The sequence below is a fragment of the Diadema antillarum genome, unplaced genomic scaffold, assembly GCF_040938485.1.
Source record: "Diadema antillarum isolate AM-2024a unplaced genomic scaffold, OU_Dant_1.0 seq00000207_RagTag, whole genome shotgun sequence".
NCBI lineage: Eukaryota > Metazoa > Echinodermata > Echinoidea > Diadematoida > Diadematidae > Diadema > Diadema antillarum.
Window position 1 is genome coordinate 716305 of NW_027271266.1, and position 24626 is coordinate 740930.

Below are 24626 nucleotides of genomic sequence, written 5' to 3' on the forward strand. Positions count from 1 at the left end.
TCATAACACTTCTTTGTTCGAATATAAAAGACTCATACACGTATATCAAAGCAAACAAAACCTAAGACATGACAATTTTCAAATTTCTCAGTTCTTTTTAATACCAATGCTCCATCTCCTGGATTAGCACTGAATAGTATAATTCCCTAGATGTTGTATAATTCCCTTTGTACAATTTCATCATTTTTACATAAATCGCAAGATGGAAAGATGAGTGTTAAAACTACAGCACTGTACTTCAACATCATAATCGCACAGAACTTTCACAGTGGTATGGATGAATCATTACAGCTGTACACAAATCATTTACAGGCACAAATTCATGAACAACTGCAGTAAGTACATGAAGCATGTAACTCTCTGACATGTTGGCTCTCTGTCATTTGGTAACGCATTGTGATCTTCAGTCATAATGGGATGATATGAATAAACCTCTGAGGACAGTAATAGGTTATTTAAGAAGTGATATATTCCCCCCCCCCCCCGACTTGATCTAGTGAATTTAAATAAATTTCAAATAGTGCGTCGCTGAACTACAAATCAGTGTGTCCATTTCCATTAGAATTGTACTGCATAATGATGATAATACTCATGGCAATGGGAATGACAACAATAACAATAATCATAATAACCAACATTATAATTGACAGCAACCCATAGGGTAATGAAAGCATTATAAATGTGAAGAAAGTAGGACAAACAATACTTAAAATAATGTAATGACAACAGACAATCTTTGCGTAGTAAAAATTCCCACATTTTTCTCTACACACCAAAAGCAATGAGAAAAAGTAGACCCATCGGTGAGATGTAAATATTCTTCCAGACACATAAAATACATGTCAACTTGTGCTGCCTAGCACCAGCTATTGTATAATCACATGTTATCCAAACATCAGAGACAAGATAGTCATGGTAGAGAGAATAATTGTACATGTATAATCATTCACACCTGCTATAAAAGTACTGTTGGATACAAAAATTACAATAATGTTGACTTATTCCTGCTGGAAATATTGCAAACATGATCCCAAACATTATTTACTGTATTAAGCACCACCTCTTCTCAGCAATGCAATGAAAGGTATGTGTTTTTGTTGTTGTTGCTGATGTTTGTTTGTTTTCTAGCACAATAAGATACAAATCAAAGCTCTGAGAATATCATACTGTATGCAAGAGGAGGAATCCTAGCAACAGGGCAGATTTCAAACACTAGCACGCACTACACATCCATTCATAACAAACACACACACACACAAATAAAAAAAAAAAAAACACTGAAAAACATTGCCTAAGATGGCTCTGGTTGAGGCTCTGCATATCACTGCCACACACGTACAAGAGAAAAGTTCAAAAATACAAAATACATTATTTCTCGATGGCATTCTTTTGGGATGTACAAACAGACTTTCCTCGAATGTTTTATATTCAAACTATTATATGGGTCTTGTGGTAATAGAAGCCTAGCCTAGGTTTCTGTAACCACAAGACTGATTGTGCCATCAATATTCACTATCATGAGCAAATATATGCAGATTAAAATCAGCACGCAATGACAGGATAGTATGCATTTTGACCCGTTGAGGACAGGCTGATTTTGCTACAACACACATTTCCCATAGACCCCTGCCCAAGTATACTCAGGACTCTCAACCTCAATGGGTTAAAAGAAACAAAAACAAAATTTCTAGAGCGTTTAGAAGTGCAAAAGAACACTTAATATGGCATGTTGTTAAATTTGATCTGCCTCATACAAATAAATGGCCAGAATAGCACTTACAATGATAGCATAAGGAGACAGTATAATTTGAATATATATGACCAGCAAGCCGCAGCTATGGTACTGAAGACGATGCAGATGACACACAACTGATACCTAAGAGAATCATACATTCTTATGGCTGTTTCCTCACATACACTAAGAGAAATGGGAATATATGGCAGTATACATTCTTGTTTGACATCATCAACTGCTATACATGTGAAATAATCATCTATTGCGAAAGTAAAGAATCAGAAACAGATATAATTAGTATCGATAACATGAAATGAGATTAATGATGTCTGATGCACATTTATACTGTTCTCACACCCTGTGTACATAGTTTTGTGAAAATACTGTGTAAAAAATGAACAGCACAAAGCTTTCCTTCTCCTTCTCTGTCTTTTTTTTTTTCAATGAACATTTCTCTTTTCTAGGTTAACATCAAACAATGTGCTGATACAGATATTTTGTTGGGGATGAATTGCATACTTTGTTAATGGTAACATCTCAAAAAGAATACAAAATCAGGACTCAACTTCTAGGAACTTTCACTCACTGATACCTTGAGCACACTGTATATTAAAGTGAGAACATACTCTGGATACTCTACATGAAAACTCTTTCTTAACTTGGGGAAAATTGCAACACTGTCGAAACAATATGACAGTGATAAGAATGGATCATCATTAAGACTGGGGGGAGGAATAAAGAAAAAAATCCTGACACATTCAAAGCAAGCAATCACTGGCTCCTTATCGACTACGATTCAGCAAATTATCAACCCATTCCATACTGAATTCTGAAATCCCTATAGACTTAATACACAGGCCATACGGTACCTGCAGGGAATGGGTTAAATTACTCAGTTATTCATGTGTCAGTGGTACATGATTACTCCAATTCCTATCGGGCAATCAGAACTATTCTGAAGAAAAAAAAGGGAGAAGAAAATAGATGGCTTGAGGTCTTAGAGAGAATACCGACAACTACAAACATTTGACAAGATAGGACTACTATTAACAATGAAGGTGCTCATATATATTACGAATATCTCTTAAATTACACTGAGCAAATATCAGGAGCTTAACACACACAGATTGACTTATCCAAACAGGCTCGTTACTCGTAAGATTTTGGCTCTTGGCCTCTCTCTCTTGCATACACACAAACATACACACAAATTGCTCTCCCTTACACGGCAAGTTGAGGATCAGAACAATTGCTCCATGGAAGATAAAAAGAGGGTTGGCCCGTTGATTACATGTCAAAATGCCTCCAATCACAGCTTACTGGGGATGACATCTGGGGTCGAACCCTTCAGAGTGGGGAATCCCCCTTCGAATGCATTCTGCAATACATCCTCCAGTCTGTTCACCAGGGAGAACTTTAGGTCATTCTGAAGTTTGACCAAGAAAATCAAATCAAAGAAAAAAATGCAACTATTCTCAGAAAACAACATATATAGTACACAACAGTACAGAAAGGAATGGAATTTTATAACTTACAATGAAAGAGCAATACAAGAGAAACATCTTGTTTTATTTAAACAGTTTAATGCAGAATTTCACATGTAGACTGTAAAACATGCACGAGTGAAATAATCAAACACATAAAATTGTACTGCAGAGTAACTCAACTGTAAACTGTTAACATGAACGTGAGTAGGTATGACCAAGCAATACAAATGTGATATGTGTTGTAAATATGAGGCATCAAGATGTAATCTGAATATATACATTATTTTGTGTCTCTATACACATTGTACAACATACAAACTTTGCAACATTTCACATGATTTTTTTATATCATTCTTGAACTTAATAAAGATTCTAGACATGTTCTATTTGAAGTTAATCTTCTAGGTAAGAGAAAAAGAATATTTCATATGTGCATACAAAGTTTTTCAACGTGTGAGAGAACATGAGAGATTGACTTCCTGGAGAAATCCCAGTGTTATCTGTTCCTAAAGGACACTATCTGATGCATGAAGAGCTTACCCTGATGTTCTGTGGTATTTCTTCCAGGTCCTTCTCATTCCTCTTGGGCAGGATGATGTGCCGTATGCCAGCCCTGTGAGCTGCCAGAACCTTGGACTTGATGCCACCGACCTATGTACCAAACGAGACAAGACTTGGCTTGGTCACCACACTGTGCCACAATACTTTCAGGTTCTCAAACTGTTTTTGCATGAACAAAAGGGGATCTGAAACAGAATGCATCCGCAAATAATACTTCACCTTAACAGAATGATATTCGATAGTAAGGGTTTATGGTGGTGAAGTCACGCAACTTAAATTTTTTATGAAGTTCTTAATGTTGAACAAGAATCATGAAATAGTAAATACTTCATTTTCATTCGAAAACACATTTTCATCTTTAAATGAAATAAACAAAGAGATGAACAACATTTCCTCCAGATTTTACTGATTAGAAAAACACACTAAGAAGCAAAACAAAATAGTTTTGAGGGGAAATCAATCAAATGAAATTACTTACCGGAAGGACAAGTCCTCTTAGAGTGATCTCCCCAGTCATGGCTGTGTCCGACCTCACACAACGACCACTAGAAAGCAAGAAGTGATAACAACCACAATGTCAGTCTCTTTCACTTGTTATTCCTTTGCAAAGACACACACATACTGAATAGCTGTTATTTCCAATACAGACATTTTCACGAATGAAGGGATCACAGACATTTTTGCGAGATGTTGTTTTCGCAATCTGACGCTGAGGCTATCGGTTGAAGGGGAGGTCAAGGGTCAATGAACCCCTTCCCCATGGGTTTGGTTTAATTTTTCTATCATTTTTCCATTTATTTTTTTTTTGGTGTGTTTTTTTTTTAAAGGAGCAAGGGGGGGGGGGGGGGGGGGTCTGCAGCATCCCTAGCCTCCTCGGTTCCTTGGCCTACTGGTTATGGCAAGCACTTGGACATTACATCACATGATTTGATGTACACAAACTCCCACATCAAGCTTATGGCTTTGTGAGTTCAATATTTGGCGAGAGCAGTACCTCAAAGAGTGCAGAACAATGGCAACACCAATTCCTCATAAAATCTTACAAAATAGTCTCGAAAGGAATCATTGAGTCAGATATTGTAGCTTCAAGGACCATACGCTTTTTACTTAATGTAGAGCAATGCTCACCTGAAGAGGGACACCAGGACAGAGATGACCGTGACACCAGCCGAGGGTCCGTCCTTGCCCACTGCACCGGCCGGGAAGTGGATGTGGACGTCGGTGCTCTCCATTAGGTCTACTCCAGGCTTGCTGTCAACACCCAGCTGAAGAATCAAAGGGAGATTGTTTAGTTTGACTCTATCACTTCATGGATCGCATGTTACAAAATGAATGAAAATTCACAAACATGGCGAAAACAGAATTCACTTGCTGATTTGTGCAAGGCAATCTGAAAGAGAAAACTACCAATGCACATCAAACTTACCGAATCATAACACTACAAATTGTCCTACAATGGACAATGGACAGTTCAACATTATTCAAGACAATTATACATATAATGATAAAATTGTCTTGGATCTCAAATGCATTGTAGTTTATGTGACACTCAAAACAACAATGGCCTGAATTCACAGAGGTAATATATATCAAATCCATGTTTGAATTTAGTCCATGGACTAAAACAAGCAAAAAATAGGGATACCTTGCATATGCACCTGTCAGGGAACACTCATAATTTGAAGTCTGTTAGTGTATAAATGTCATGCCCATTTATGAAGCCAAAATTGCATAATCCATGAACTTGATTTAAACTACTCTCAAATTCCAGCCAATGTGTCTAAAGCCATATGTATTTTCACATCCAATGATCATTTATATCAGAATGGTGTATTATTTGTATCTCAATATTAGCACATCTTAGAACCACCACAAAAAGTTTGCACAAAAGGGGGGGGGGGGGGGCACTGCCCACATCACAGAGGCTAGACACTCACCCTGGAGGCATGGCTGCGCACCCAGTTGAGGGCGATCTGAGCGGATTCCTTCATGACGTCCCCTAGCTGACCAGTGAGGGTTAGCTCTCCGTCACCGTCCATCTTGGTGGCCTCCACATACATGATCTCACCTCCCATTGCTGTCCAGGCAAGACCTGCAGAGTCCAGGAAAATGACAAGTGAAGAACAGACGAAGCAAAATACAGGTGTAAGAATTCCAAACCCGCATCTTGCTGAAAAATTTCCTCAGCCTCACCTCGAGGGTGTGGGCTTTACCTCCCCTGTTATATACACATAACATATACCTGTATAATTTTGCATTTGCATCAGACTTGAGCGTAGACTAGTCCTCCAAAGTCGGGTATTCTAGGTGTAAATATTCACAACAGGATGATACATACCTTACAAATCAAAGTGACAACAACAACAATGGTATGTCCATCCATTGTAACATGCATATAATGTATGCTGGTGGGACCAAGTCAGAAAAGATGCATCCACTGAGGACACAGTACATACCCGTAGAGACACTATGGCCTGCCTCAGAGACTATGGGATAATGTTACCCCATAACAGATACCAGCATTCTAACTTATACTTATCAGGGAGGGGAGGAATTCACCACCTTCACATAAAATAGCCCAGTATGTTCAAACTAATCATACCAGGCAAGTATAAAGGTGAGATACAAATGCATATCTTACCTACTGCAACTCCAGGCTGAGACAGCCTTTCTGATGTCTCACTTTCAAAAATCGGGGCCTGTAAGAGAGAACATACAAAACAGCTACCTACCAATTTTTTTTTTATGATTGTATACTAACGTTCGGTGGAGAAGTATTGTAAAACTAGAAATATTCACGGCATAAAACTTTTGCGAAATGGAGCCAACAGCCTTTTTCATGGCATGAAATCTTTCACCAATTGTCACTGGCAGTGACTGCATTGTGTAGACCAGGAAGAACTTTCGTAAGCATTCTACTTTTGCGAATCTTGGCTCCTCGCAAAATCTGCAAAAGTTTCATGCACACGAAAATTATCTAGTTTTACAGTAGGCCTATTCAAGTTTCATTATGTATCTTTATCATACCATCAACAATATGTTGAATCTGTATACGCTTATTGTTTACTTGAGACTGTTCAGCTCTTACTTTACTGGATACATCTGATCTCTGTGAAGTGACAACAGCATCAAAAGAAAAAAGTTAATTGCATGTACAAACTGAGATACAGAGGCATACTATTCACGGAGTGGGGCATTACAATGATAGCTGATTATCTTGGGCCAATGGTGATATACAAGACAGAAGAATCATTCCAGACCCATCCATATTGTCTACAGCTACATGTAGTACACTATACGACTTGAGGTAGAACATATCTGTGGCCCGTGGCTCACCCCGAGGATATCTTTGACGGCCATGACGTCGATGACGATCGGCATTTCTGGCGGCTGGGCGATGGCCGCCTCCGTGGTCAGCTCGATGGGCGACTTCTCGCTCGGGGCTGTCTTGGGCTCCCTCTCCTCTGCGAGGTCCACGTTTGTCTCTGCTGCTCCGGCCTTGGTGCTGTCCGACGTTTCGCTCTTGGGCACCTGTGTCTCGGCCACCCGCACGGCCACTGCACGACAGACGGCCCCCAACTTGCGCTCCAGCTGACGGACTCCTGCTTCTCTAGTGTGCTTCGAGACTGCATGAAAATAGTGATAAATCATATCCAAATGATGAGGGAAAACGTTCGAAGTATTCAAAGGCAACACAAATTTAGCAGTCTACATACACACAAAATTAATCAAACACTCTTTCAACACTAAGGAGGTGATCATCTTGGATAGAGAATCCAAATGGTTAAAAAGGACCATTGAAGAAGCCATCTGGGAACAAGTGGAGAGATCGGCACTCAACAAGAAAGGAGGTCTCTGCTTCAAATGACTGATTTCGTAACCAAATAGGCCATGCGACACTTGGTGCCCCATACAAAACTACGGTCTTTGTCAATCGTTTAAACCATGGACAAAGATTGTACCACCTTTGTGAATTCGGGCCTACATCTGTTTGCTTTTCCCTTTTTAAACTGTCATATCAACCAATTAAATGCCAATTGATTTTTCACTTGTGTAATTGGAAGTATTCTACAGTGAAGGGAGTCAAGCATTCTCACTGATGTATTTAATGGCATCCTCAGCAAACTGGAGCTGCTCATGAGTCAGGCCATGCTCCTTGAGTTGTTTGGGCACTAGGTGGCGCTGTGCAATGTGGAACTTCTCTTCCTGGGTGTAGCCAGATACCTGTCAAATCCAAGACGTGAGACAAAATGAGTGGGTGAGTACATCTAAAGCGAATGCACTGAAGGGATTATAGCTTCAGGCAAGTTCAATTTTCGATATGCTACAGTGGACCATCTATTACCCTTAATACAAGTTTAAAAAATTAAAACCTACAAAAACGGAAATAAACATGATAAAGGCCAGAAATTATTTCACAATATATCATATCAAAAACATCAATCTCTGGTGTACAACAGTTTTATCATGCCTTTAGAATTAGGCCCTGAGAGACTAAAGGTTGCATCTCGCATTGTAAACTTACTGCAAAATTTACTTTTGCATGTAGCCTGACCTTAAGAGTATAAATTAACAAGCACACAAAACCATTCAACTTTCCACAAATAATGACAAAAGCATCACTCTGAAAAGACAACAATATATCTAATGGAATATTCCAAGGCCTAAAACCCAGATTATGACGGAGTAAATTGACGATGAGACAGAATTGCATGAGCACTTCATATTTTGATACCAACTGCCAATTTGAATTACAGACATCTGAAAACTAGAAGAGGTTATGAAGAAACATTTATACCTTAAAAACAAAGTAGATTGTTGCGTTTTCTTTTCTAGTGGAAGGCAACGTAACCCCCTCCCCTCCCCCCCCCAAAAAAAAAAAGGTTTGTCAAGCCTGGGCAGATTCTATCAGATACTGAGGGAATTCAGGGACTGTGCAAACAGAGTGGGAGTAGCCAAGCTGTAAAGTCCAAGGGCAGTTTTCCAGGAACACAGACAGTAATATCTCTTCTCCTTTCTCATTGCAAATGAAACAACAAAGGGGTGATAACGGCAAGAATGCCCTTGAAGACAACAGACAAGGATTAAATAGCAAATAATCACAAAAGGCATCTATGACCAGACTGCCCACTAGTACCTACTTTGAGTGTCTGATGTGACAACAGTTGGACTATTGATAAGTTACAGCAAATGTTCATATGTTTACTATCAAGGGGCCACAACATAGCACAGTATGTCAACTAACTTTGCACTGTTTTGTTTCATCACCATCACTAATGAAGCTTATGGGGGAAATGGCACACAAGGTGCACCCTACATGCCACAATGTGCTTCTATGCTTCATTTAAAAGCACATGGAAACACTCGATCCACAGACTAAAAAGAAAACCATCAGCAAAGGGGCAAGATATCTAAAATAACAAACATAATATCATCTGAATGAAGATAGCATATAGTATTCAGCATGGCATTCATCACATTTTAGATTAACATCTATATACCTCAAGATCTTGCGATGTGATATCATAATATTTCTTTTAATTCCAGAGCGCCAATGCTTTAGACCAAACCTAAACAAGAAAGCAGTCTTGATTTCAAAAACAAATGGCATATAAATACCTCAAATAAAAACCTTTAAATGTGTGTCCAGTTAGCGCACAAGGAATCACATAGAGCCTGAAGTACCAGTGTTTAATCACAGATTGCAGAAATGATCAGAAATATGCACAAGATCGAGAATGGGCCTACAGTGGGCCAAAATGAGACAGTGCTCCTAAAATATTACAAACCTGGCTGATATCACTAAGCCAAAGGGACAACCATCCTAACGGCTTGATGGATCCTAATAGAATGGAGGCTACAAGTTTAGTACAGGGATTCTTTTTGTGCTCCCTCCCCTGGGTCTCACCTCGATGACCTCCATTCTGTCCAGGAGTGCTGGTGGGATGGTCTGCACTGAGTTGGCTGTGGCAATGAACAGGATTTGGGAGAGGTCAAAGGGCACGTTCAGGTAGCTTTTTGGCAAAAAAAGGTGAGCAAAGTTAAGGGAAAAGATCCTTCGAAAACACTTTTTTAAGTCTCAAGCATACACGACCTCTATTCCATGAACTTAACATTGGACCTTGCCAGCAGTAAGTTATAAAAGGGGTTTGGCTATCTATACACATTTAAATAATTCACACAACTCACTGACATTATACTGTAATTCAAATGTCACAAGGTAATGGGAAAACACTGTAAGAGGACACTGAGGTCAAAAAGCACATTGAAGTAGATACTAATGCATTGAAAGAAGGGAAATCTGAGATATAGATCAAAGCAGTAATATCATGAGAATGCACAGGAAGTATTGATCAGTGTATACGCTAAATCAGAGACACACAAGTCATAAATCATAGAGCTTTCCAAAGTTTCAACACATTAGCATGCACTCATCAACGAGTAAGAGAGAGAGAGGGAGTTTTGTTGTTCATTGTTGTTGTTGTTGTGGTTGTGGTTGTTGTTGTTGTTGTGGCTGCTGTTGTTGTTGCTGTTTCTGTTGTCGTACTTATTTTTAGGTCAGTCAATGAGCAGATGACACCACCCAACATACCACCATCATATTACAGTTCAGAGAAAAAAAAAAGGAAAAAGAAAAGGATACTGGTCAGTGAAGCTGTTGTTCTGCTCTGGGTCCAGCACCTCCAGCAGAGCAGCAGCTGGGTCTCCCTGTAGACTCTTGGACTGTAATGAGTAACAGAACACATTGTACATGAGACCACAGCTTTTTGCAGACTAGATCATATCAGAATGATTCCCTTGAAAGTCATCTCAGTTTTCTATTCCTGCACAGATTTCTCCCTCAATTTGGGGTTTTTTAAAGTTGCTATAAATGATTGTAGCCTGGCATACAGGTAATTTCCAGTCAACAAGGGTAACATTTCTCACATGAACCATATTACATAACTATCATACTGCTTTTGTTTACTGGTTGTTGTTGTTATTGTTTTTGTTTTTTGTTTTTTTTTAAAATTATCAGAACATCTCCTAACATTTACGGACCAGCTCCATAAGAGGAGTAACAAGACCATCAAATGAACGCACTTTCTAAAGGTCTCGGCTTGGATGGGGGAAGGGGGGGGGGGGGGGGGGGAGGAGGCATTGTGTCTCATAATACATGGAAGGGGAAAGTCATGAAAGAACTACACAGTGTGTTGGGTTGCAACATAGACTCAGACGCCCGAAATTCACGAAGGTGGTTTAAACTTAGACCATGGAACAAATGTACACCATGGTCTAAAACAAGTGTGGAATAGACGTACCTTTGAGATATGTGTATCACATGCATTTGTAACTGGACGTCTATTGGCATATGCAATTTGTCAATCGTATTCATCCAGAAGAAATTTGCATAAACCATGGTTTAAATCTAAACCACCTTTGTGAGTTCGGGCCATATTCTTCCTGGTGGAAGCAGTGTAGTCATGGTGACGGATATATCGTAACAAAGAGGAATTGAGCCCTCACCAGTTTGTCTATCTCATCAAGAAGGAAGACGGGATTATTGACACCGACATTCTTCAGGCCATGGATGATTCTGCCCGGCATGGAACCAATGTAGGTCCGGCGATGGCCCCGGATGTCCGACTGGTCGCAGCATCCGCCCAGTGAAATCCTGGAGCAAAGCAAGCAACACCAAATTGGTAGGTAAAGACTTCTGCAAGACGTGGGGAGGAAAACCCTCCTGACAGGAGGTGTCATTTCAAACACACTATTCAAACAAAGGATGAAATAAACAACAATTGCTTAAAAATTGAGCAATTTGCGACATCTTTATGTTACGATCCCACCATTGAAATGTAAGGGGCTTTATCAAATGTGGCATAATGTGAGAACATAAAAATAGCTGCCACTATCATAAGAGAGAGTGCAGTGACTACTGCATTTGTACATTCCTTTTGCCCCCCCCCCCCAAAAAAAAAAAAAAAAAAAAAAAATCAATTTTACATATTTTGTGACCAAGAGCTAGAACTGATCCAATGTCTTGTCTACTCAAGAAATAATCTACTGTATACGTCGAATATTTCGCAAGGTATTTATTTTCGGGAATTTCGCGAGTCAGGTGCTATTTGCAAAATTAAAGACACACGAAAATATTGACTCTGATCCCGACGTGAATGTGACGTACACATGTACACTTCTCCGTTCAGTATAGGACTCCACGATCGCAAATTTAACCACTCGCGAAATATATGGCGTATACAGTATGTGGTGCATCAAAAACTCAAAAACTAAGAGAGGCAAGTCCTTTAACCATGCAAACCTTCAGAGAATTGCTCTATCATTTCAGTGCACGACCATCTTCATTACCTGTGGAATGCCCTCCCCAGGGTATGGGCAATCGATCTCCCCACACTGGTCTTCCCCACTCCTGGCGGCCCGACGAAGCACAGGATGGGCCCCTTCAGGGAATTCTTCAGTTGCCGGACAGCCAGGTATTCGACCACCCTCTTTTTGAGCTTCTCCAGACCATAGTGGTCAGCGTCCAGATCCAATCTGCATCAAGGCAGGGCAAGAAATGGACAATGACATGGTCATTAACCCTTAATAACCAAAAGGTCTCTTGCCAAGTCAGCCGCCACTCAGTGAAACAAGCAGCCAGTTTCAAACTATTATCTGAGATTCAAGTGCACGGTAGGGTGATAGTGGATTCATATGAAACACACATGCACACATTCACACAGAAACAAACAGCTTATACTCACAGAGAGATGCATGTACCCACACACAGACAAACTTCATGTTGGGGCAGCCATTGGAGGTTTCAAGTACTAAAGGACTAAAGATGCTATCTCTTCTACATGGTTGAAGGGTATTGATTATCAAACCCAGTACTTATTAAAAATTGGTATACCATAATCAAGAATTGTGACATTTCCAAGGCAATTTGTTAGTTGGAGTTGTGGCCCTCTCTTGTAAGCCCTCTCGATGTCCATCAGATCGAGATGTCCCTATGTAACCACAAGCATCCAAACAGATGCAATGTTTTGATTAAACAGCCCATAAGTAAGGCATCTAAGAATTTGACACCAAGTTTCACATACCCACTGATTGCCACTGTGTGCCACAAAGCACCCTGAGGATATGCACATTTCCTAACGTGAATCCATCAAACAAACCCTTTTCCTCCATCAGGCCTTGATAATCATCATCATCAACAACAACAACATCATCATCAACAACAACAACAACATCATCATCATCAACAACAACAACAACAACAACATCATCATCATCAACAACAACAGCAGCAACAGCATCAACAACAAAAACAACAACTAAACAACAACAAAAATGCATTGTTCTTTCCACCGCCTTTTCCATGAAAGACAGAACCAAATGGCAGCAAACAAAGCAAACATATTGCAAACATAAAGCAAAGGTATCTAACCAAAGTAAGACAAAAACGAAAAAAAAAATGAGACTTTGATGGGTAACAGGCTGGCAGTACCTGGCCTGTTTGATGTCCAGCATGTCCTTGGACTGCTTGGACCAGGGCAGCTCGGCCATCAGCTCTAGGTAGTTCCTGGTCATGGCATACTCTGGCATAGCACTGGGCATCTTCTTCAGTCTTTTTAGCTCCTTCTGACAGGCCTTGAGGGCATGCTTTGGCATGTTAGCATCACTGAATAGGAAAATGGACAATTTCTACATCAATTAGAACGAAAACTCAAATACAAGAATAGTATAATGATAATGACACAAATGTGACAATTACATAATTGAATTATGCATAAAATGATTAAGTACTTAGATGAATAGAAAAATACACAGTTACAGAAAATAGAAAGCAAAAAATAAATACGAATGAAATAAGTTGATTACAGAACTCACTAATGTAATGGTACATTTTTTTTTGATGTAATTATTCATCTAAATTTCAAACAGCCAGTATGAAACCTGAAGATGACGATATGCACTTGCAGTAAATGCTGTCCCCAGACAGACTGCAAGTAAGTATTCTACAGCTTCAGTCACTTAAGAAATCAAACACCCTTTTACAAAACCTTCTTGAAAATTGAATGGGATCTTACACTAAAGAGCTCTGCCAGACAATAATGCTTGCATTATTAGAGTCTTGTACTAGTACAGAAATAACATAATACACAAGAAAGAGATTATGCAATTGACAATCTACAGAGATCAGTCTTTTCTTTGCCCCTCACCGGATCTTACGATCCAACTCTGAGATCTCATCCCCTTCGGTATCCCTCTCATCATCGCGGTCATCGCGCTCGACGAAGGCGCCACGCTTCGCGGGGTTGTTTTTAATCACCACCACCGAGTTCTTGTCCCTGAGGGCAGGGGGCACCCGCACATCGTCAGACGTCCTGTCGCTGCCTCGTTTGGCGTGCCGCAGGAGGCGGAGCCCCTCGATCTGACGTATGAGCAAGGGCAGCGTCTTCTGGAAGCGGGTCTCAAGGTCAACAGCATCCAGGACCTGCAATTGGCCATGGAGGATCATATCAAATCCAACTTTTAATGCAGAGACCTTCATATGAAACAACTAACTTTTTTTTTTTTTGGGGGGGGGGGGGGGAATCACATATCAATGGCTAGAAACATCAATAGAATATACACAAAAAGATTATATTGTGCCCATCCCAGCATATGATTAATTAAGAATTAAGTACTCCTTCATATCTATGGTCATAACATTTTTCATGTCATCACAATATCGACACACAAATATGCACATTAAAATCAAGTGAAATCCATTTACAAGAAGTAAGTTTGTCCTCATATCACTCATATCTGGCAAACCTATCATTCTGGGAGTGGTAGTCCCTGACACACAATGTAAAATTTCACACTCAGTTATCCTAACAAGGCTAGTGCCGTAATGTGTCTTGTCCACAAACGTACAACACCCTTTTTTTTATTCTGTTCACAAATGGACCTATGGATCAAAAGTTAGGAGTCATAGTTAAATGCACAGTACATTGGGCCCTAAAAGTTCATCGACCCCTGCCTGTGACCTTTGACCTTGTGGTGACCATCAACTCCCCAAGTTACATCTACCATCCAAGTTTGGTCACAAATAGACTTACGGATCAAAAGTTATGGTCCATAATCGAAACGCGCCCTAAAAACTTAACATTGGGCCCTAAAAGTTCATTGACCCCTGCCTGTGACCTTCGACCTTGTGGTGACCATCAACTCCCCGAGGGACATCTACCACCTAAGTTTAATCACAAACGGACTTATGGATCAAAAGTTATGACCCATAATCGAAACGTGCCCTAAAAACTTAACATTGGGCCCTAAAAGTTCATTGACCCCTGCCTGTGACCTTTGACCTTGTGGTGACCATCAACTCCCCAAGGGACATTTACCACCCAAGTTTAGTTACAAACGGACTTATGGATCAAAAGTTATGGCCCATAATCAAAATGGGCCCTAAAAACTTAACATTGGGCCCTAAAAGTTCATTGACCCCTGCCTGTGGCCTTTAACCTTGAGGTGACCTTCATACTTGGTAACAGGTAAAACTTTGTATGACCACTCTTCCCTCCAAGTTTGAGTCAAATTAAAGCCCAGAGTACAGAGTTATTCAAGTTTTTATAGCGTTACGGACAGATGACGGACGGACGACGGACGGACGGACGGACGACGGATGGACAGACGCCGCAGGCGATCCCTTAGTCTCCCCTCACCTCCGGTGGGCTCGACAAAAATGACATGTTCAAACATTGAAATAAACTTTACAAATCCAACATTACATGATCGAAGGTGGGTAGAATGCTGTAAAATTACCTCCAGCTTTTCGTTGTAGGAAGCCTGCACAATGGAAGCAACGATGTCTGGCAGTCTTGCAATGGGTAGACTCTCAAGGAGCCGCTGAAGGAGAGAATCGTTTTTACCAGAGAAAAATCGGATATTGTCAGCCATGATCTCCAGTAGAACAGAGAAAACAATGCATACATAGATCATACAACACCAACAGTTCTGTAGCTCATAAATGTTCCAAATTTAAAACTGTAGGAACACTCTTTAGTATAATGGTGCCACATACTTGGCATCTATTACTTGACACTGCAAGAGACAGAAATTCTTTATCAAAAAATTGATAGATAGATAAACAGCAAATGGAGTTTCCACGAGCACAATAGCCAGTGTACTATCTCTGAAAGAACAATGCAAACAGTAAGCGTAAAGCTCATGGATAATCAGCTTCTATTATATCAATGTATTGTTCCCATTCATAAGCATACCACTACCACATTGTTTGATGTCAATTACTGAATAGAGCACACTGATTTCAATAGAGGAGCACTATCTCAAATCAAAGTTCTGATAAGAATAGGGAATGTATAGAATGTAAATGATGTGCAAATGATTACTTTGATGAGTCCACTTGTTCATAATCATGGATGCAGTACAATCATCTTAATCACATTGGTCATTGGTTTGATAATCTTATTATTTTGCCCCACTTGCCAAACATGGAAGATAAAACTTTCCTCACTATGCTGTGGTGCCTGACTGTAAACCCAATCCTTCTCTAAACTTGCTAAATAGGATTTCTATTTTGCTTTATTTTCTTCTTTTTTACACCAGCTCATATGGCATGCTATTTATTTTGTTGTTTTTTTCTTTGTCATTCACTACGATGTAGGTACCTGGTAGTCCATCAACAACAACAACAACAACAACAACCAACAACCTGCAATCAAATGCCCTTTACGAATTGCAGCCATAAAAGCTGCAGTTACTGGAATAATCTTTGGTACCCAAGGTCAGCAGCACTGTTTATAAATCCCATAGGACAAAGTTCTAGCTAAAATAAACATGTTGTTTATCCCCCATGGCCCTTTTGATTTGATCTTCGGACCCTGGTGATGTGCAACAAAGCCTGCCTTCACTTGGACAGACACGTGAGATGTTGTTCATTGAACCACCACAAACAGCCAGTGATTATAAATCTTTTTGCTTGCATCACATCGGTGTGGCACATTGTTTTTGTAATGCTATGATTTGATGTAACTGAACCCAAAATGAAAGACATTTTGCATATATCTTGTCGAGGTATTAGACTACTGGAATTCTCTACCATGAAAGACAGGAATGAAATCAAAATAAAAATCGGTAAATAAATGACACAAATGGGTAGGGAAACAGAACGGTCATAATTCCAAAAGGTAGTTTGACTTTAGTCGATGGATTATGCCAATGTTGATTGCATAAAAACATGAGACACATTGCATATATGCCAACACACACACCCAATGATGAATGCAGGCTAACACATGTGTGCAAGGTATGTCTACTTTGCACTTGTTTTATAGTCCATGGACTAACTTTTAAATTATGAGTCTGATCTAAACCACAAACTTAATCACAGAAAGCCCAGAATTACACAACTTTAATCACAGGAAGCACTGTAAAAAGTGTCCTTCACAAACACATAAACACCAACACCCTATGATGAAATGAATATATCCACAATAATGTAGATTGTACACCCTGAAAGCAAATGTCCATCTGCTTGAAGATGTGGGTTTGGTTTTTATTCTAAACATCTGGTAATATTTTTTTAAATACTAGTATGCATTCAAAATATCCACAAATTATGTTTATTTACCAGAATATTTTCTTTATAGTCATACTTACAATTAAACTGTGCATAAAGTCAAAGTTGCATAAGTCAAACTTGACCCAAGCCAAATCAATTTTTTTTTTTTCAAAACAATGCACTAACTTGTACCATTCACATTTGCAAAGTCAAATTTTGCATTTATAAGGCGAAGTATTTTTGTATTTATAAGGCGAAGTATTTTTTGTGGTCTTAACAGAGTTGACTTATGCCTGTACTCTATCAAAACTTAGAATGAGAACCAAGGGAAGCCACCTGGCAGGTGCTATTCCTACTCATGAACACAGTGAATATATATGTAATGACATTACATTTATGCAATTGCGAAAGGCATCTGATGTGTCCACAGTATGCCACTTTCACCAGCATGCTGACATTCAAAACTTAATTAAATCTAATATTTTTAGCTCACACATTCCATAAAATTTTCAGATACCAGAATCTCTTTCACAGCACAAAACTATCTGGAGTGACTCCTACCACAGGTCTATAAAGTGATGAATTAAAGCATTTAAGGCAAGTTTCTATACAATACCCGGAGCTTGGCCACTACAGGGGTAGAGACATCCAACAGTTTCAGCAGTCTCTCAGCCTGTTCCCGAAAGTTGTCGGCAACGGGCAATGCCTCTATGTCTGCTACGAGCGCTGGCAACAAAAGGAAAAGAAACTCTGTTTCACCTTGAGGTGTAAGACTCATCAAAAGGACATGCAGCAAGGGCAAATGTCAAGAGGAAATGTGGCAGATGGAACAAGACTACTTGTTATTAAAACTGTGGTTTGAACATTGCAGTGGCCACCTCATAACTAGTGTCCTTTCAAAGAAATTTGACTTAGACACAAACTCACCAAGACTGAAATACAAATCAACACATCCGAAGAGACTTTGACCACGCAGATTTTATCCCTTTCTTCCACATCAGAACATTCACATCCTAAATGCAGCAAAAATGACTCAGACATTGACAATTGGGGAAAACTGGCAAGGTTCATGCTAATGGCATAACTACTAGTACTACTAATTCACGGGCATGTCTTAGCTTTTGTGTGTGCGTGTCATGACACAAATCCCTCTCAACTGCATCTCATAAGAGTTGCTATTATAGTATATACTCACTTCTTCCTGAAATGTAAAGCCACTGTTCTTTAACAGAAAGATATTTGAGGCATTTTATCAAATCCTACCAGTAACCAACAACACACTAGCAGGTGATTATCATACAAAGGGGCCGCGGTCTCCCATTAGCACTATGTGAACACTATGAATGCTGGGATAGGCATGTGACCTCCGACCTACCAGCTTCATCGCCAGGGAGCTTGTCCAGCTGTTTGACCTGGGCCACAGGGTAGGGCTCTTCCTGGATGAGGCGGTCAAGACTGAAGCGGCACAAGCCGGTCACAAGCAGGGTGTAGGCCGGACGGGGCCAGTTGGTACCCGTCACTTGGACAACCGCTCCCGCTGTGCCAATAGTGTGCATGCTCTCAAGCGCATCCTGGAAAGTAGAGGAACAAACAATATTACGTTGCCTCAAATATATGTAGCAAAGTGAAAAAAAAGAAAGAGAGGGGTTCCAGATAGGTTGGGCGTTATAAAGGGAATAATAAGAATATAGAGGGTCAGGGAGTAGATAGGGCAAGGCATAGGGTGAATGAATTAAGGGAATAAAAGGGAAGAATATGGTTCAGACAGAGGGCTTAGGGCATGGTAAGACATTGTAGGGAATCAGACAAAGGGAACAAAGAAAAAGGACATTTGAGAGACAGCAGGTGATTTTTAAGGGAATAAAGATATAGATAGAGCAGAGAGGATGTTAGGAGTACATGTTTGACAAGGAGTTGAGTTGTTTAACAAGAATATTGTGGTAGTGTGAGTTAATTCAGGAATCCTGTTGAAGGAGAAAGTTAAAGGGCTCGTAGCGAAGCCAGGCTTTGTTTTATAAATAATAGCAGGAAGGGAGAGTGTCAGATCGGGTTCAAGGTGTAGGTAGGTTACACAGGTGAGAGCAGAGGGTCAAGTTGGGGACAGGTAAGCGGATTGGTCGAAAGGGGGTTGTCAGTAATTCAGGTGGGAGAAATTAATTGTGATGATTGGATGATAGAAAGGTAGGAGGGATTTAGGACATTAGTTTAAAAAGGGTAGTCATTGTTGGGAAGAAAGGTTCTTTTATGAGATTCGCCCATTCATTGCGCACGCGATTTCGGGAAAAGATTCTGCCAGAAAGTTTAGTGAGATTTTGCAGAGATCTTTAAGGAGTTGGGAGAAGATTCGAAGAGATTTTCAAAGATGTAGGACAGTTAAAGAATTCTTTCCAAAATTTGGAAAGGGAAGGATGTCGGGGACGGCAACGATTTTGTGAATTAAGCAGGAATGGACTCTTTCGAGATGTTCGTTGGGGAGTAATGCCTGGCTCGGCCGATTAATAGTAGCACGTCATAACTCGCTTAGGCGAGCGAACAAGAATTACTTTTTCTTATAGTGCCATAGGTGAAGATGTGAATGCAAGCATGGTAGGGACCAGCTTGGAGAATTTGAATTGAAAATCAAACCGACAGAATCGGAACTGATTTGAACTAAATTGCCTTTTGCCACTGTCCAAAATGACTTTATCCTGTTCATGGGTCACGTATCACCCATGTGGACTGTGAATGTTGTACACCCCACCCCGAGGCCCACTAATACCGCTGATGAGTTGGTGAGGAAGTGACGAGGAGCCAAGACAGCCGGAAGCCACAGTGTACCTGCCGCGAAGCCTTGAGATGCTGCGGGAAGCCACCAGCAGGAGCAGGACGAGCTGACGGCGAGGACGGCAACCACCAGTATGAAAGCCCCAGCAACAGAGACTATTTCCTCCTTTTCCTATTAACCACCCCCCCCCCCTTTTGCACCTTGCACTGAAGCTGTATGTGAGTACCATATTTAAACTGAACTATAAGAAGTTGCATGCTACGCTGAAACTACAAGTATGTATGATCATTGTACTTTCAGTGCCAAGTAACAATTACCTGAATTACCTGGACAAGAGGAGAGTTTTCTCTTGGAATAAAAGTAATTAACCTTATGAATTTGGTGTGATATCTGTTTAATTGCTTTTCTTAATTTCGTTAATTGGTGACTATGAGGCAGGTGAGTCTGCGAGTGCACTAACCAATCCCCTCGCGTCTTTACAGACCAGGCGCAAGCCCAGCCTATAACTGTACCCCCTGTTGCTGGTAGCCCCTACCCAGGACTGTGGGCTGGGTCGGGAGTGTGAAGGTTAGATATACTACATATATACAGTATGTCCCAAAAAAAGTTACAATGGAGCCCTCCGCAATGATATCTTTAAAAATGTTGCATCAATCTGAATAAAAAATCAGGGTATGAAACTGTAACTCATTGCCCACATCTTACAGAAAACCCCATTCGATTTGCTTCAGTGGTCAAAGAGAAACATGGAATTTTGTAGAGGATGTCGGGAATCCCTTCCCTCCAAGTTCTGTTGATTATTCACACACAAGATCATTGAAGTGCTAAACTTGGAAAAATCAGACTCATGACATACTTTACAACAATCCACATTTTTCTGTGACCACTTGACCAAATTGAATGGGGATTTCTTCAAAACAGCACTAAAATGTTATATCTTAAGACCCTGAAATAGCATTTAAAAGATTTAATCATAGTGGGTGTTATCAATGCAAAAATCTGATTGTATTCTTTTTTTAGTACATACTGCAGTATGTCCCCAAAAAATTACAGCCAGATTGATTCACTATTTTTAAAGATATCATTGCGGAGGGTTCCGTTGTAATTATTTTTGGGACGAACTGTATACATTTTTTATATATATCTTTTTATTAATCACCATGCTTTTACAAGAAAGTTGAATTTATCAGGGCATATCAAACCAAAAGTAAAACACACATAAACAGCAAATACAAAAAAACGGAATAGTGTATATACCACATCGTGAAATATGACATTAACTTTGCAGTTTCTATCAGGAAATACTTCAGAATTTTATCAAGACTATCTTTTTATAACTTACTTCCAAGGAAGAAATCAAAATGGGAGGCAATTTATGTGAGAAGTTACATACAATGTATTCTAGCGAGCAAATGAAAATCAATGAGAAATATGGTATCAGTAAAGTGTGAGGAACAACTTGTGTGCTACCCTTTTCCATATTGGACCCTTTGCTCAAATGCCTATAGGACAAGTGGAAAAGATATTGTCCTACTGCCGCAGATACCACACATATTTTAACACCTTAACAAATTCAAGAAATAGATCTGTGAACAAGGGATCAAAGATCTTGATCTCCATCACCTCTTTTTCTGGATCCTTTGGGATAACTCCAATGATGGTGCTGGTCAGTGTGTTGTGGCGGAGGATGCGACTCTTCACCATGTTCATGCTGATAAGACATTGAGACAAAGATGAAAACTTTACTACGTAATATCTAAAAATGTTTTCTTCAAGAAAAAGACAATTATAAGTGCTGTTCAATTAATGCCTTTGCTAACTGCTTTTACTCAACAGTCGTTGCATATTTTACAGCCTCTTTTTCCATGATGACCTAAATTCAGAATGTAACAAAACCATTTGCCTGAGGCAAATAGAAACTCAGTGATATCATCAATATTCAATGTATTATCTCCAAATCATCCTAATGCACTGCATACCTTTGTTTCCTTTCTCTCATTCTAAAATAGTTTCTCCACGAACATTGACAAACATTCAACAATAAAGCCAAAGCAAAGTTCTTGGAGGGGCTAAAAATTAATCTTTGATCATTTGAAATTTTCTTCCAATACACTGAAAGGGGATACCAAGAAACTTTTCTGGCTAACACAATTTGCCAGGATGATGAATGTTTTGAGATCAAAAGTGTAACTTTTATTCCAGGAGAGCCCTCCCCGTTAACCCCACATTCAGCATTGTTGGAGGATAGAATGGGGCATGATGATCTGTCGTGCCCTTGCATCATATATTTTTTTCCCAACAATCTAGATATGATTCATTCTAGTGGAGAGGATCATCATCAATGGATATCTCTGTGGCCCGATTTGTTGATTAGTGATAATCGAGTGATTATACATTATAATATCGTATTCGTAGCAACCACAATGGGGTAAGCTCCGAGATTGTGGACTTCTAAGGAACGTTCTGGCTAGTAATAGTTGCATTTTTGTTGTTACCAACTTAAATCATGTCATTACATAATCTCACACATTTTTTTAAACATATGCAAGAGTAAATTTTAGAGCAATGATTGACAATTCTGCAGGTATACGAGAACTTCATTTTGGCTTTTTAATAATTTCAGAAAGGGGAGAAAGTCATTTGAGAATTTTTCCAGTACGGTATTCCATTCTGCCCATGGCATCACCCCATTCTGCAGCATCCATACTGGCAAAGCTTACCTTCTATCATTTGCCAACCAACCATTTGCACAATCAGCAAAAAAAAACAATACAATACACAACAATAACACATACAATAGGTTAACGGCCCAAGAAAAGTCAGACCAGAGCAGAATTTGCTTTAATACTTAAATACTAATAGCATGCTTTGTGTGAAGTGTGTGCTACCAAGAAAAATGAAATGGTTCAAATGGTGATATTTGTCATCCAATTTCTTTTTAATTAAAAACAGTTTCCATCATTCTTCATTCATTCAATGCAAAGACTAAAGAGGGTGCAAAACCTTAATGTAGTCAAATGCACCCCCACCCCCTTAATACACATAATTGTCATTGACAAGCTGACACATCATTTTAGAAATGATGCCCATAATTTTCTTCTATTGTAACCTATAAATTTACTTCTGTCACGGAGGATTTTAACAGAGCCTATTAAAAGTCTAAAGAAGCAAACGAGCAAGCAAAGCATGAAGAGCCACAATGTCACTGGACACCAACTCCCGGTTTTACTAAAATATTTACTTGTTCGGAGCTGAAAAACTGCGGCAAACTGCACCACATTAAGTTACTCAATATCGCAACAGTACTAAAATGTTACAAGAGAGAGATATCTTGTCAGTTCTCAGACTTGCGTAGCTGAACCTACATGCTGAAAGTGGCATCGTAGCCCTGCCCGACCAGTCAGACAAGACGGGGTCGTGCGAAACTACGAGCGCTTGTGTACAGCGCAGCGTCAGGCAGACCAAGGCGGCTCACTACATACACCGCTGTTCACATCATGAGCAGCATGATACAGTAGTTGTAGTTGCCTTTCTTTTCTTTCTCAGCACGGGAAAATCCTTCATACTTACTTCCGAGGGTTGTTTACAGGTATTCTCATCGATGCTCCAGGTAAGAGCACAGCGTCCGCCACAAGTAAAAGTGGCAATCGCCGTGGAATACTCAGTCCCTTTCTGTCCGACATTATTGTATTGGCGGACCTTGACGTTGTGACGCAATACTGCATTCTGCGCTATGAATTATTACATTGCCTATCTTCATGCAGCAAAACCGCCCGGTTGTGTAACATGGTCCACAGCATGAATCTAGTCGACTTGGCGATTGTGAAGATTCTGCAGATAACGATTTCTATGGTGGCTGTAAAAATCCAAGTACATGTAACAACAACAAAATCTTCTGAGCAGATGATTGCTGGGGATGCAAGGTCGTCCACTGGAAGTTTGTTTTTGTGTTTTTTAAATTGTTGAAGAGAGGAAAATATTCCCACAGTCTCCAATCACAAATAAAAGCCTCATTTATGTCCCTTTTCCTAAAACCATAGCAATAAAACTTGAAAGCACCCTATCGTGATCTTCTCCCACCCTCTATAGGAAAAGAGAATCCCATGCATATTGCATCAGCATGGTGTTACGTTTGGGATCGACTTCATGGAAACAGGGACCTTGATAAGCAAAAACAAAAACAAACAAACCAAACAAAAACAAACAAACAAATACACAAAAACAAATAAATAAACAAAACAAAGCACAGCTAAAAAAAAAATGATCCCACTTGTCTATCGGCCTTATAAAGGAAAAGAAAAAAGAAAAGGCCTTCACACTTCATTTGGCTGCCCACTTCTCTACCAAAATCCGCCGAAGAATTAAACAAGAGACCCGCGGGTCTAGCGCTCACCTGAGTATCGCAAGTTCACCTTTCACGCAGTCACTAATCTAAATTATTTACAGCTCCACCAAAATTTGACCAGGCATTCTCAAGTAGAAGATGAAAATGTACAATAAAGGCCCAATTTTTTTAAGATTCCT

The 24626-nt window shown here is 39.8% G+C and overlaps 1 protein-coding gene across 1 annotated transcript; it reads right to left on the minus strand.

Moving 5' to 3' along the window:
- Positions 1-2824: 2824 nt before the first annotated feature.
- LOC139728962 (lon protease homolog 2, peroxisomal-like) lies at positions 2825-23785 on the minus strand. The gene is made up of 19 exons (XM_071639889.1): positions 23673-23785; positions 21726-21813; positions 18714-18909; positions 17955-18064; positions 15580-15663; positions 13989-14263; positions 13274-13447; positions 12133-12318; positions 11290-11437; positions 10427-10506; positions 9692-9797; positions 7881-8007; positions 7120-7409; positions 6425-6482; positions 5721-5875; positions 4912-5048; positions 4262-4328; positions 3763-3873; positions 2825-3161 (listed from the first exon to the last, which is right to left on the minus strand). Exons 1-19 carry the CDS (start codon positions 23783-23785, stop codon positions 3045-3047), a joined length of 2622 nt encoding a protein of 873 aa, XP_071495990.1. The 3' UTR covers positions 2825-3044.
- Positions 23786-24626: the final 841 nt, after the last annotated feature.

Bases quoted from the DNA above. Each gene is read 5' to 3' on its own strand.
- LOC139728962 (XM_071639889.1), bottom strand. From the start codon at position 23,785: ATGTCGGACAGAAAGGGACTGAGTATTCCACGGCGATTGCCACTTTTA. The intron at 18,910-21,725 runs GTGATGGAGATC...TCTACTTTCCAG, and splicing joins CAAAGGATCCAGAAAAAGAG to GATGCGCTTGAGAGCATGCA. The intron at 14,264-15,579 runs GTAATTTTACAG...GGCCAATTGCAG, and splicing joins CCTACAACGAAAAGCTGGAG to GTCCTGGATGCTGTTGACCT.